The sequence below is a fragment of the Melospiza melodia genome, chromosome 3 (genome assembly GCF_035770615.1).
Source record: "Melospiza melodia melodia isolate bMelMel2 chromosome 3, bMelMel2.pri, whole genome shotgun sequence".
Lineage (NCBI taxonomy): Eukaryota > Metazoa > Chordata > Aves > Passeriformes > Passerellidae > Melospiza > Melospiza melodia.
This window is the reverse complement of record NC_086196.1, coordinates 133,723,872-133,739,226: the sequence shown is the minus strand read 5'-3', so window position 1 is coordinate 133,739,226 and position 15,355 is coordinate 133,723,872. Positions and strand designations below refer to the sequence as shown.

The following is a 15,355-nucleotide window of genomic DNA, read 5'->3' as shown; positions in this document are numbered from 1 at the left end:
GACCCAGAAATACTTGTTACTAACTTCTTGGTTGGTTGAGGAGTTTTTTTGTTTAAAGAGAAGACAACACCAGCAGCACCACAGAAACACCAAACCACATTTTCAGAGCAGAATATTGATGTAATTGAGGAATATTCAGAGATGAGTAATTCCTGCATGCTAACAGCATCATCTCCAGAACAACCCAAGAGAAGATGGAAGGAATGCCTAAACTACACTGACAAGTCCTTACAGCTCCTTTGGAAATTCTGCAGATCACCTCAGAGGAAATTACCATCAGATCCTATATACATACATAAATGCAAGTTGTCTTGTTAAGAGCTACAAGAACAGCCTTAAATCATCTCCTTATAAATATGCATTGACATTCTGAATATGCAAAACACACCAATCAAAATTAACTCATTTTCTGCCTCTGAACCACAATGAATACTCAACAGATCCCAAATGTCAGTGAAGGTGAACTTCCCTACTTCCCCTTCTCCAGTAAAACCTCAGCTCCTTATGGTTACTGTGGCTTGAGACCTAAGGAGTTCCAGACACTGAGATGCTTTGTGGATCTCACTGCCAGTCATGTTTAGAGTTCACATGCCACAGGACATCCACCTTCATGAAGTTACTGCTTTTCTTATGGAGCTCCTCAACAGAACTCACACCTGACCTGTGGGCAAAGCACAGGAACAGCAGCTACAGGGAGGAGCTGTGACACCACATCCCATTCCAGGTGCCAACACAGAGCTGGATTACAAGGTCCAGCAGCTACACCATGGGGTAAAGGGGAAGTTTATGAAGGACAAATGCAGAATTGTAGAATAACTTGAGTTGGAAGGGATCTAAAAAGATGATCTATTCCCAGTCCCTGCCATGGGCAGGGACCCCTTCCACTAGACAAGGATGCTGCAAGCTCCAACCAAGCTGGCCTTGAACACTTCCAGGGATGGGATATTCACATCTCTCAGCAACCTGTGCCAGGGTCTCAACACTCACAGTAAAGAATTTCTTCTTAATATCTAATGTCAACCTACCCTCCCTTTGGTTTAAGGCCATTTTAAGGCTAAATATCAACAGTTTCTTTCAGCTGGAGAGAGAATGTGCATAATGAGGCTGAAAAAATCAGGCTTACCACTCCAGCAGCCAGATGGAATATCAGATGCAGAGCATGGAAGGTCACAGGTGTTTTCAGACAAAACACTGTATTGCTCAGAGATGGTTCATAGGAAAAGTTTTTGAAATTAGTTACAGAAAAAAAGTACAATAGAAAATTAACTTCAGAGTGCATATTTCTTAATGCAAGAACAGCCTCCTAAAGCTTTATTTTAGTGCTTCCAAAAGTGCATACAAAAAAAGCAGTGCTTGGCTGTCTGAAAACAAGCACCCAGGGAAAAGTGCAAAATAGGATTCCCAGGGGGCAGCTGTGATTCATGAAGGACACTGCTCCTGCAGCCACTCTTTGCAAGCTCTCTTTATTTTCATTTTATTGGATGCACAGACAGAGCATAGTAAAGAAACACTTCCATTTTCACAGAATGACAGGGAATAACACTCATCCCATTTATAAACTGGACAAAGAAAAGTAGGTGGATTCCACTGCATGAGGCACAGTCTGCTTCAAGCAGCAGCTTCTGATAATGTTATCATATCAACCAACACCAACCTTAAAAGGTAGAAAAACTGAAAGTAAAACAAAGCAACAGCAAGTGTACGAGGAAGGCAAAGTGAAGCCTGCATTCCTTTCCAGCCTTGGAGCCTGACTTCATCTTTGCTAGGGTGACCTTCCACTGGGTCCAGGCTTGAATACTAATATTAGACTAAAAAGAAGTGTGCCACCCTCTAAATATAATGATGACTCAACACCTAGAGGCTTCAGTGACGTAATATGAACAAAGAGATTCTGACTTCACAATCTAGATGCTTAAAACTCAAGTCAAAAGGAACAGATTTTCATTCCCCTGCAGACACACATCCTGCCTTGAGCCTCCCAGAGCATCATCTTGAATTAGCCTGTATGAAAAGGGAACTGGAGAAACATTTCACACATGGCAGCAGACACACTGGCTCCACTTTGTTTAAAAGGAGCACTGAACGGACACATTTCAATTATCTGCTTCAGTCAAAGCATCAGCAGGAACTTTCAGTTCCAGAATTAACATATAAAAGTTCAAGACAACACAGCACACCAGTGAGCAGTCCAGTGTCTTTCACTGAATCTTAAAAATAAAAATAGCAGCATAAAAATGGACCTTGTTGAGAAATCTGAATGCAAGTTCAAAGGGAAAAAAGCCTTTACAAGTAAGGCTACAAAGAGTTCTTAAAGCATCACTCTTGGACAAATATTTCAGCAGCCACCTGAGGGAGCATGAAATATTTTTCAGGATCCAAGTTCAATAATGCATCTTAAAAAATAAAGTCAGAGGAAGTTTAACAGAGGCTTCTGCAGTAAGAGCAAGCAATCATCCAATATATGTAAATAAAGTTGTAATGTGAAAGAATCCCTCATGAAAATAGTAATTGTTTTCATAGTAAAGTCCTTCTATTAAAATAGGATTATCTTTTCCATTGGCTTGTTAGTTTGACTTTTCTCCTTCCTGCCCCACCCCACCTCCATTAAGCTCATGGTTCAGAAAATGCATTTTTAATCACCTTCACTCCCCATCTTGCATTCCCACACTGGCCCTCTGCATCAGAAGAACTAGTAGACACTTCAAGAAGTGCTCACAGAATCACAGATTGGAGCAGGTTGAAAAGGACCTCTGAGGGTCAACCTTTCCAACACACCCCTGGCTCAAGCAGGGTCAGCTTGAGCTCAGCTCCCCAGGACCATGTCCAGACAGCACAAATTATCTCCATGGGGGGAGAGAGAGACTGCACCACCTCCCTGGGCACCCTGTGGTAGCACTGTAAGAAACGTTTCCTGATGTTCAGAAGGAACCTCCTGCGTTTCAGCTGATGCCCATGGCCTCTGCTGCTGGCACTTGGCACCCCTGAAGAGAGTCTGGATGAGCCCTGTTTGCACCCTGCCTTCAGGGGTTCACACACACTGCTCAGATCCACCCGAGCCTGCTCCAGCTCAACAGGCACAGCTCCCTTGGCCTTTCTTCAGAGCAGACAGACTCCCATCTCTTTATCTCTGTGACCTCCCTCCAGTATGTCTACATCTTCCTCATGCTGGAAATTCCAGAACTGGAAATATTTGATCAGTATTTTCTCAAGCAGAAATAACAATATATCTCCTATTTGCTTAGATTACATTGGCAAGAAAAAGCACTTGGTGGACTTTGGCTATCACTGCCTAGGCACTTTCACCATAACTAAAATGCTCAGAAACTGATGAATCATTCTTTATCTGAAATAAAACCATCAAGTTTAACTGGTTCTCCTTCCAATTTCAGCCAAAAGAATGGTAAAAAAAGGAGCATGCAGCTTCTAAAATGCTTGAGGAAACACATCCTTCCCTCATGAAAACATATTCTAATAATGAATATTATTAGCTTTGTCTAAGTGTCTCCTGAGGCACTACAGCATCTGAAGAAACCATCCTAAGAGACAAAGATGCTTCACTTTGACAGTGTGTTTACCAGCCCCAGCCTGAAGGAAGCTGGAGTCACAGAACAGAAAGGCTGGTTTTACAAACAGGGATACATGCATAACAAAAGCACAACAAAAGAGTTACCAGCAGAGTTTAAGGGTAGCAATTAATTCCTGAAACACTCAAATGCCCACCCTCAGGAGTTATCAGAGCCATGGCCTTTGGCTCACCAACACACTTGCTTTATCAGGAAAGCTAAAAGGAGCAGCACCTCCCATTCAGTCACACTACCAGCCAAAAGTAAGTCTCAATTTTGCCAACTCTTGCTCACACATAAATAGTCCCATCAATGTGACAAAACCCAGGGTTAAGGTGTAATTTTATTTTTTGCTTCTTTACAATAAGATTTCCATGACCCAACCAAGTCAGTGCTGTACAGTCCAAAACACCAAATTAATCTGCCCCTACCAAATGATCAGAACACAGGACAGTGACAGGGGCACAACCAAATGTGATCCCAGCTTAGCAACAGATTATCCTGTTGGATAATCTTCTCCACACCTTTGCTGGATTTTAGGAACTAAAAAGCTCTGTATTTTGAGCACACTGTAAAGAAGGTACAGTTTCATTTTCCATAGGAGGAAGGCTGTCCATGATGGGAGTGGAGATAGGCAAAGCCACCTCCCCTCAGCTGTAGCAAGCTGCCAAAACATCCTGCACAAATCCTTAAATGCCCATAGTATGGACCCAGTTATCTGGGGCATTCTCCTGATGCAAGCACACACTTCTTTCCAGGAACACAGCATGGAAGGTAGGGAAATAGTTTTTGACCAGATGCTCTGTTACTGAAGCAAGATCAGCTGTAGGGAGCATTAATCTATATTTCCCCCTTTCTTCAGTGTTTCAGGGCAGTCAGTTCCAACCAGCTTCCTTGAAGCCTGATGGCAAACTCATCTTCAGATCCCAGAGTCCACAACTCTTGAGGCTCAGCATAGTGAGACCTCAGGGTGCCAGCCAGGAGAAAACCCAAGCTGTGTCTTTCCCTGCAAAGGACACAGCCTTCAGCTGCCAGAATGCCTCACCTTCAGAGAATGAACATCCAAACTCAGGCTCCCTGCAGGTGCCATCATTGCTTTTGACAGGAGACTGAATCCTTTCTAAGAGGGATTGTAGATGCACAGCACTGGTGAGAGGGTATTTCTGACACAGGACTCAGAACAAACCAAATCAGCTTATCCCCAGCACAGGTGTACGTGCTGCCAGGAGCTGCTGCAAGGCCACATTCCAGCACAACCTGGAATTTACCCTGTATCTGATACAAAGGAGTTAAATGTCTTCCAATTAAAACCTGTCTTCAGTGAGTGCATTGCTTAGATATCAGTGTGTTAGAAGTTTGAACTTGACATTTCAGCCCCTTGGACACCTCAGATAATGCAACTTTAGAACTGACAGGGTAACTTCTTTACTTTAATGCTGTTCCATGCTAAAGCCACTCAGAACTTTCCACACCAATTCAAACCAGCCATTCACAATGAGGGGCTTCTCTGGCTTCCTTTACTACTAACTTGTAACTTCCAATCATATATTCACTGTACTCCTAAAAGTGCAGGTCAAGAGTAAAAGTTGAAAAAACATTACAAAAAGCTTTACTTTCTGCAGAATGAATACCATAATGAAATAATTTTAGATATAACCATTACTGTAGTACATACTTTTTAGAAGCTTAGTGTACCATTACATATAGTTTGGGTGAATATATAATTGAAGATATGATTGTTAGCACCATTTATGAGATTTTAAAATTTAGCTTAGCAACTTGACAATATTTTTATTTTGAATTCCTGTGTGCTCTTATCTTGCAGCAACAGTTATTAATAGAAAGGATTATGGATATTAATCAACTGGAAACACAAGACCATGTCCTACAGGAATAATAAAAACCATCACCAACTCCCCAGGTTCTTGGATTTAATGAGAAATCTGAGGGTAATCCCATCTTGTTAAATTGAGACTTAGAGGAGTAAGCACTTACCTGCAAACAGCTTGAACCCTCAGCAGGCACAGGGCACTCACAGCCCCACGTGGCACAGAACATCCACCTCCACAACCCAGCTGCTATTCTTGAGACACATCCCTAAGTCCTGCAAGTCTTTGGGGATTGCTATCCCACATACTTACATAATCAGCCATTCCGTTTTCTAACTAAGCCAGCAGCTAAATACCAGAATGCAGCTCTCAAAAGGGAAAGCTCAAGAGCAAGTGGGGATAGAATCTCTGCAGGGTAAACAGAGATTCTCTACTTCCAGGTGGGTTTCTGTTTTCTCCCTTTAAAACTGGACTTTCAGACCCCTTAACTTTAGTCAAGCTCATTACCAGATGGTGAGGAAATTTTGGAAAATGGCAGAATGTAATTGCAAGATGCTTATTAGCAAAAGGCCTGTTCAATAAAATAGGGAACTGGTTTTCAAAATTGCAATTTAGAGTGCAGAATTTGTAACATATAACTGCCCATTTTAAAGCTCATATTGCAGCACTAATCTATATTACTCAAACATACACAGGACATTATTACAGAAGATAAAAATGCCTAAAAAACTAAACCTGAATAATTTCACTTGTACAGCCTCACCAGACATCCCTTTCAGTACCTTTAACAGGGAGCCTGTATCCTTAGAAATCTTGTTTTATTCCCCTTTTATCTGGAAATCTCCCCACTAAAAAGTCTTTGTCCATTCTGGCCTGCTCTGGTCCCAGTGATTTTGTAGTTTTATCTGGGTACCTCAGGCAGTTTCAGGCAAAACCCACTGTACCACTGCCAGCTTGTTTCTGAATTGAAAATTCTGAACAGGACACTCAAGTAGCTTGAGATGTGCCTATAACAATTAGCTCAGACTCATTTCATCAGACAATAAAGCCCCAAGCTATCAGTTTTATATTCTTGCAGTCTCAGTCAGACATAACACTAGACTAAGAAACAGGAACTGAATGCTTCCTACAAGAGTTGTTTTTTTGTTATTATTATTATCTTAAGACCATGTTGTTCTCAGCATTGTTTTAGATTAATTGCAGAGTTCAAAATATTTTTCATGAAGTTTCTCATGTGCTTTTATCTAGAAAATCTGAAGTGAATGACAGTGAGAACACAGTATTACAGATAACTTAAAACACACCAGACCTTATCTCTCTTCTCTACAAGTGCATGGAAGGAGGCTGGAGTGAGGCAGGTGGTGGTCTCTTATCCAAATCAGCAATCAGTAAGACATAAGAAAAAGGTCTCAAGGCATGCCAGGGGAGGTTTAGCCTGGATATTAGGAAAAAATTATCCACCAAAAGGGCTGTCAAGCATTGGAACAGGCTTCCCAGAGAAGGGGTTGAGTCACCAGCCCTGGAGGGGTTTAAAAGATGTGTACATGTGGCACTTGGGGACACAGTTTAGTGGTGGGCTTGGCAGTGCTGGGCTAATGGTTGGATTCAATCTTAAAGGTCTTTGCCAACCTAAGGATTCTCTAATTCTGTGAGAAAATACAGAAAGGCAGCCTCTCATCTCAGTGATCTATGATCAGCAAGCAGGAGCAGCCATCACATGTTTGACTTTGCTGTTCCCACCATCCCTGCAGCCAAGGTTGCCATGAAAACACAAACCTTCATTTCAGTATTCTGCAAATCTCAACAAAAGAAAAACATTTTTGTTGACCTCAGCTGACAAAAAGGCTTTTAAGCTCTTGAAATAAACGTCAAAGCAGAATGCTGCAGTCACCTCAGAAAGAAGACATATTTGCGATCAAGTTTCTTTGCGTGAAACCGATGAAACTCTTTCACTGACAGCAATAAACAGATATAAAGCATGGGTTTCTCTTACAGGGAAATCTGGAAACAGACACTGTACCTTACTGTCCTCATCCTCAAACACGGACTGGTGAACATTACAGGCAAAGAGAGAATTTGGGAGATCGTTGAAATCGATTATTTCATGGAAGTCTTCCTCTGCAAAACATCTCTTGAGGCCGTTGTCTCCATTGATAGAGTAGAGCAGGAGCTGTCCTCCATCCTCTGGGATGCAGCCATACTGGCCAAGGCCCCTCATTCCAAAGAAGTAAGAATCTCCCCTCATCCCTGCAGCACAGAGAAGAGAACATCACACAGTTACACAATGTATTTAAATGTTCATATCCACAAGGTAACCCTGAGATTCTAAAGTCTGGGGGCTTTGTTGGTACAACGTAAATTTCACACAATTCCAGGGCAACAGCTGGCCTCTGACACAGGGCAATGAGACCAGTCTCACCAAGGTTCAAACTGGGGCTTTAACTTCATTTATTAGCACAGAAAATGCCTAAACATACCAGTGCAAGCTTCTGAACACAAGCAAATAGACATTACTTAAGGGCCCCTTGCCCTGTGAGAAAACACTGCTGTATTTGGCTTTAAAAGAACCATCTTTGTTACTGGGAAGGCTGCTGGTGCTTCTGAGTCTGCAGCCAACTCAGGAAGCATAATGCTCAGGGTAAGAAGAGCTTTGAAAATAACTTTGCAATTTAAACAAGGCTTCAAGGAAAAAAAAAAAAAAACTAAATAAAAGACCCTTATGGAAAGGAGCATGAACACAGCATCATCAAAAATCAGTACAACCAAGACGCATCTCTGCCACACAGAACACAGCCAATTTCTTCTACAGTTTAGGCTGGTTTTCAAAGCCCATTAGCAATTTCTTTGCATCTTAATCACACCAGGTAGCAAATAAAGTTAAGAGAAGAGTGGACTCAAGATGATTTTCAGCACTTTTAGGAGCTGATTTTGGAGCCTTTATCCCAAATGCATCACTAGATAAAGGTAATTTTAAAGCACACAAATTGATGGGCACACATAATGAGCCCATACATAAAATGGTATCACTACTGATGAGAGAAAGCTTCATGCCAGCCAAGGGGAGTAAGTCAAGGTCTAATTAATGATCAGTGTGTTAATTAGTATTTAATCAGCTATTTACCAGTCCTTAGTAGACATCAACTTATTGCATCTAGAGAGCCCCAGTGAGTTAACTAGAAGTTTACTGGATAATAATCTATTCCTTTTTATTTCTTTCAATAACAATATGCAATCATTAGCTGCTTTTCCTCCTAGCACAAGCATTTAGAGAGTTACATAAACTCAGTGTGCTCATCTGTTCTGCTCTGCCCTTGCTCTCTTGCATACTTGCTATTCTCTATAAATAGCTGTAAATATTAGCTCAAACACACTATATAGAACTGCTGTCCAAAATTAAACCATATGGGTTTATTACACTTAATCTCAGTAAAGCTAAATTATGGAGCTAATTTGCTATGGCTGTGCCTTTCATATAACCTCTGCTCTGAAATGAGATTTGGATGATGACAGAGCACATCATTCCATAACATAAGGTTATGGAAATATCAGTAATTGTTATTGCTGGAGTCTCAGGGCTAATCACAGAAGTTCTCAAGTACACAAGCTGAAGCCATGCTCAAAAGTACTGTGTTAACCTGAGGATGGGTTTTCAAGCTGTCAAACACACACTTTGCTTTCAGCAGCTCAGCCCAATACTAGCACAACTACCTCCAACTAATTTCAGTTTAGAAATTAAATTCTAAATTCTGATTGGAAAGAGGAAGCCTGACCAACTGGCAGAAGAGATGGCTACAAGTTCAGCAGTACATGTTAGTGTAGGAGAGCTCACCCTCACAGCAACACTGCCTCTGGTATTTGCACCAACTCACTTAAGCTTTGTGTTACTGCACATTTCATGGTAAACACATCCAGGGAAATACTGGAAAGAAATCCTCATAGCAGCCAGAAACTTCACATCAGAATGCAGTAATTTCTCTAGTAAAAAGCTTTAATAAATCATCTCCTCCAAGAACAATCATCTCTAAGCATGTTTGTCATTGTGTCTAGCTTGTGTCGTTAGGTTTATGGAAATGAACCTCAAGCCCAGTGTTACAAAACACAATTTACATGGCAGAGCAGACTGGTGCCAGGCTGTGGGAAGAATTTCATTCACAACAGACAAAAAAATTTGCAGCCAGGGAAGACACTGACCATCTGAGAGTTACACACTGGACATGCTAAAGTTGTAGAAATCTGGATTATAATGTTAAAGTTAACAAGTTTCATACCTCCTTTCCCAAGGCATAACAAGGCTAATTGTGCAGAGAAGCAAAGAATCTCAATTAAGAAACAAGTCAGAAGTCTGCAGGCTTCCTCACTAAACAGTTGTTTATTTTTCTCTCCTGGGAGAGCCATATTATAAGTACTACATAGGAAAGCTTTTAAGTTAGGAATTCAGCAAAACCACAAAGACAACAAAACAGAACAGGATTTTAAGTTATAACCATGAAGCTCAGGTTTTTAACCAACAACAAAATGATCATATGCTGCAGCAGCCAGGATGAGAAATTAATAAATATTTAAATCCTGTGGCAGTATTCTTGCTCTGCTAGAGCTCTTGGATAGGAAAAACTTGATTCTTTTTTTTTTTCCAGCCAATTATTGAGACATTTTTGCCCAGTGGGACTTGGGTATTGGCCAAGCCTTTTGAAGAAAGTCACTGTCTCACAGGCTTGTGGCCAGCTCCTATCCCAGACCTGCAGGTCTCTGTGCCTGCAGAGGCATCTTCTACTCTTAAGATACACCCAGAGTTCAGATTAGTGTTCCCTCCACTAGCAAATTAACTTATACCTGATTCCTAAATCCTCTGCCCAATTTATGATGGATGGTTAGGAACACCTGTATGGGGTAACTGTTGTTTCACAGGTTCTCCTTTGCCATGCACTGCACCATGGAAAGCACAGCACCACAGTTAAAACAGAAACCTCACCAAGAAAATACATACATGTTCCCCAAGAGAAATAAACTGCCCATGAGCCTGAGCTCAGTGATAATCAGAGGGGACAAACACACTTGAATCAACATTTGTTAGCAGACTTCAATCAGAAGTTATCCCCAGGCATAAGATGGAAATCTTACATTTTTCCATATTATGAGTAGTGTTACACATACAAACATTTACATATATATATATATATATATGTATGTAAAAAATCATAACTTCATATCCTTTATTATGTCTGTCAAACCTGAAGGCTCAGCTATCATATTGTTGGTAGTGGTTTTGCGGTTTCTTTGAAATTATTTAGCCACTTCAGGCAGTCCTCTGACAAAAAAAATTCTCTTTCCAATTATTTAACTAATTTAGAACAAAAGAATTTATATTTCAAATCTCTTAAAACAATTAAGTCTAAGTCATGTACCATCCATGAACTGGATTTCCATATCAAATAAGCCCAATTAAAAGTAATCTTTTATGTTACAATAATACAATCACTGGATCACATTCCCATTTATGTTAAAGCTCCTTTCCACAGCTTCTGACAAGATGAGTTAATTTCATCCCCTTAGGATCCTTTTTATATTAAAAAAAAAAAAAAAAAAAAAAAAAGAAAAACCCCAAATAAGAGTAAACTGTACTTACCTTCCTTTTAAAATGCAATGAATTCAAATCAAGTTATGCATTTGTTTCTCCCCTCCCAAATCAGATTTTACAAATACTTGAGATACCAGAAGTTGCCACACAGAGTTTCAAAAAAGGGGCAATGCCATTAAAAAAAATAAATATATACATTAATATAGGCTCTATCCAGAACCAATATTGATGCTAAATTATCCAAAATCTTACCTGGGATCATGACAGCAAACTCTGTCAGGATTGTTCCTCTGAAAAGTCTGAGGCAGATTCAAACCTGAGCCAAACAACTTCATGGAACCTCCAGCTACAGCTGAGCACTTGCCACATCCATTTATTCCCTTTATTTAAAGCCCACCTGAATGTTATTTCTGAATTTGGTGTAAGGTTTGGACCCCCAACTTTAATACACCCCACAGAATGAGGAGCTCAAGAGTGCTGCACTTTTAACCCTTGGAGAACCACAGCAGCCACTTCCCTCCCAGCCCCTACCCATCACCTCACTCTGATGTGGGTTACTTTAAATTTCTCCCCCTGTGGTCCAGGTGTGCAAAGTTTCTAATTTGGGATGGCTCCAAACAGAAACACCTTCCCACTGGCACAGGTCATGTCAGTGCTCAGCACTGGAGAGGCTGTGACCAAAATCTCTGCAGAGATTCCAAGCGGGGGCTCTGTGTTCATTCTGTTACCTCACTATTTTTAGACACAGTACACCTCTAATTGAAATTAACAGAGGCCAGCAGAAAATTATACTCACTGGAAAACAGCAGCAGCTCACTGAAGTTTCTGTTTGAAAAATTACACTTATTTAGTATAAAAATGAAAGGGTAAAGATGTACATCTTCTCATGAAGTCAGACCTCTGCAGAGCCAAAAATTCAGCAGAAATTGTATTGAATTAAGATAATTTGAGGACATGAAGTGTCTGAATGGACCAATGTCTTCTATATCACTGAGCATTTACAGATTTATCCACTGTTTTTATGGAAACTAATAAGGCATTTCCTTGGTGAACATTTCCCTGTCTTTAGAGTTTTTAAAAAGAATCCCTGAGGGACATCAAGAAACAGGCACATATCTCTTGAAATCACTAGGAAACTTAACTTTTTTTATTAAACACTGCTTGCCATGACAAACAACATGACTAAAAATAGAATAAAGCAAACAAAACATTACAAATAGAAGCTTTAAATATAATCACTATAAACTAGAAGTATTATTGAGCTCTGAGTGCAAACCTGGAAACCATAATCTGCAGGAGATAAAAACAAAGAAAGAGAAGTTGCAGTTGTTTTTGTAGAAGGGGTCCAGGAGAAGTGTAGGGATTCCATCTTGGCTCCTACTGAAAAAAAAAAGCCCCAAAAAAGCAATTTTTACCATAATTCAAAGGCAGGGGAGAGGCAGGAGGGAGGAAATCAAACCCAGTGAATAAGATCTTACTGCAAGAATAATTTTTTACTTAAAATATCCACTGACTTTACAGTAGCAGAGCCACCAATTTCAGTGGTGTCAGCCTAGGGCTGCATCTCCTGCTGCATCCAACTGGCCCCACACAAAAGGCTCTGTCAGAAAGCACAAATGTATCAGGGAAGGTCACAGAGTAACTTACTGGAATTTCATTCCACTCTGCACAATGAACACTGGAGATGAGCATTACTTTTAATGGTGCTAATTCTTCACTGTGGAAAGCTCCTATGGACTTAAATAGAGGCTTTTTACTTAATTAGAAAGAGCAGAACTGGACCTCACATGACAGGATTAATGAACCTTTGCAGCCTCAAAAGCAGCAAGGACTACAGTGACCCCCTCCCACAGCCTTCACCCTGATCTCCCACCTGGGCAAATTCCCTCACAAGAATCAAAATTATCAGTACAGGGAAGTCCATTAACATTTGAGCTCCAGATTGGTTAGCACACACAAAAATAGTGCCAATCTCTACTTCTCCTCTCACAAAAGTGGCAGATATGAGGAAGAGGATTTTATTCTATTTTTTTTTCTAAATGCTAACTGGTGCAAATCCCAAATGTTCTAATCCTTTCCATTGACATTCTAGCCGCATTAAATTTAGCTGAGACTTGGGAACTATTTTTGGAAGCTTTTAACATCCAAAGGGACTATTCAGTTTTATTCCTCTAAAGCAGGACTGGTCAGCTCAAGCAGTCCAAGACATGCACATCACACTGAAGGTTCAGCTGTGCCTCCCACACCAGGGATGTGTCCTGAGAGCACAGAGGGACTCTGGCATTGCCTTGCTGAGCATCTGCATCTCCAGCATGGGAGAAAACAATGCAGGAGGCACTGGTGAACCCAACCAAGCCAAAATTCCAGTGCCACTGCACAAAAGGAAGGGGATACCTTGGAGCAGCCAGTGCCAGGTGTGAAGATTCCCTGTGCTGTTCTTAAAGTCAAGAAGCTGAGCTTCAATCAGTTGGGCACTACAGTAACCATGGCAACATTAAGGTATGCAAAGAACCAAAACAAAAAAAAAAAAAAAAAAAAAAAAAACACCAAGAAAACCCTCCCCAAACACAAAGAAACCAGAACAAGCCTCCTGATCACCTTCACTTGGCCTCTATGCTAATCTATTTAAAGCAAGCCCGTTTCATAAGGGGCACACAGCATTAGAGCGTCACCGGCCTTCAGCCAGAGCTGTCACCTCACACGGGGGTCACTGGAACACTCGTTCAGCCTGGAACCTGAAATTCACAACTGTGCAGGAATCTCACCCAGAGCTACCTGCGGCAGGAGCCAGCACAGGGTTTCACTCCTAGAAAACACACAACGATAACTTGGAATAACATTTCAAAGTTTCCTCCTCTAAAAGGATTTCCTGCTAGCACAGTCAAGTAATTTATAAATTATTTAATTAATTACTCCAATGCAATGACGACGTTTTCAACACAAACAAAGACAAACCAAGCTACTGAATCTGAACACGAGCTACAATACTTGGAAGGGGACAGACAAACTGAATCACACACCCGACAACTTCTCAGAAGTTTAAGGAGGATAGGAGAGATCCTGCTGTGAAAGGTACCAAAGACAGTTAACAGAGATGATCATCTACACAAAAATCTTCTTCTTCTGTCCTTATTTACTGAGATGTGTTAGCAGTTTTCTGTAATGTTTGACATTCTCACAGTATTCAGACTTCCATCTGTACAAGCATGATGGGCAACCATATAATTTAGCTTCACTGCCAAGATGAATGCAGCAGTTTCTTTACACTAATCATGTATTTTCATAGAATAGCAGTTTTCCTTTTCATCAGGGACAGGTCTTTTAGCTAGTTACACATACTCTAACTAGCTAAAAGACCAAACCATTTCCAAGGGCAAAACTTGAAAGCTAAAGACAGAGGCTGGTGTAAAGTATAACCCCTGATTAAACTACAATTCTCATTTAATATGATTTCTTTCAGCTGTATAAGCTTATCATACATTTGTTTTTAGGAACCTTCATTAAACTCCAAACTCAAGAAATAAAGGAACAGAATATTTTAAAGAGGTACAAAAGAATATAGGAGAGGTGACGGGGAAAAAACCCAAACCAGCAAGTTTGGAGAGCTATCTATTACATAAGCATTAAACGATATTGGCTTGGGATCACGGAATCACAGAATGGTTTGGGTTGGAAGGGATGTTAAAAACCATCTTGTTCCAACCTCCTGCCATGGGCAAGAACACCTTCCACTATCCCAGGCTGCTCCAAGCCCCATGCAGGCTGGCCTTGGGCAGTTCAGGGATGGGATATTCACATCTTCTCTGGGCAACCTCTGCCAGTGACTCACCGGCCCCACAGTAAAGAACTTATTCCTAATATCTAACCTAAACCAACCTTCCTTCACTTCAAAGCCCCTTCATTCCCCGTCGGCTACAGCAGCCAAGTTTAAAGCATCCCGAGAAAAGCCTCTCTCTCTCAGGGCTCCCGGCGCTGCCCTGCCCGGAGCTGCCCAAGCGCCCGGTCCGGGTCTGCATCGCTGCGACCCCAACCTGCTCCCAGCACGGCCGCAAACCCCTTCCCACTTCCCCATCCCTCCTCGCAAGCTCCTCCGCACCCCACCGCGGGAGACACCGGCCCCGGCCCCAATCCCTCCCGAGGGGCGGCCGCCGCCTCGCCGCGCATCCCCCGAGAGCCGCGGGTGGAAGGAACCCCGAGGGCAGCGCGGCGCCGGGGCAGGACCGCGGGGCGGTTGCGTAACCCAGGTCTGCCGGACAGCGCTGCGGCCCCGGCGGGGAAGGAGCCCCTGGGGAGGCGGCCGTGCCCTTACCTGCGGCTCGCTCGCCCTTCCCTTCCCTGCCCGCCCGGAGTCCGCCTCACTCCGCACCCAACGCTCCCTCAGAGCGCCC

General features: G+C 41.8%; 1 protein-coding gene and 1 long non-coding RNA gene across 2 annotated transcripts in view; both read right to left on the bottom strand.

Annotated features, from left to right (window-relative positions):
* Positions 1-15,355, bottom strand: part of RCAN2 (regulator of calcineurin 2) — an 85,532-nt gene extending 70,177 nt beyond the window's left edge. Inside the window, exons 1-2 of the mRNA XM_063153115.1 lie at positions 15,277-15,355; positions 7,413-7,639 (exon numbers count right to left, since the gene is read on the bottom strand). Of these exons, the coding sequence (XP_063009185.1) occupies positions 7,413-7,637 (225 nt within the window). The 5' untranslated portion in view covers positions 7,638-7,639; positions 15,277-15,355. The remainder of the gene's footprint in view (positions 1-7,412; positions 7,640-15,276) is intronic.
* LOC134416854 (uncharacterized) lies at positions 12,093-14,435 on the bottom strand. Its single transcript, XR_010027430.1, has 2 exons — positions 13,663-14,435; positions 12,093-12,347 (listed from the first exon to the last, which is right to left on the bottom strand). It is a non-coding gene; the product is annotated as an uncharacterized LOC134416854 (long non-coding RNA).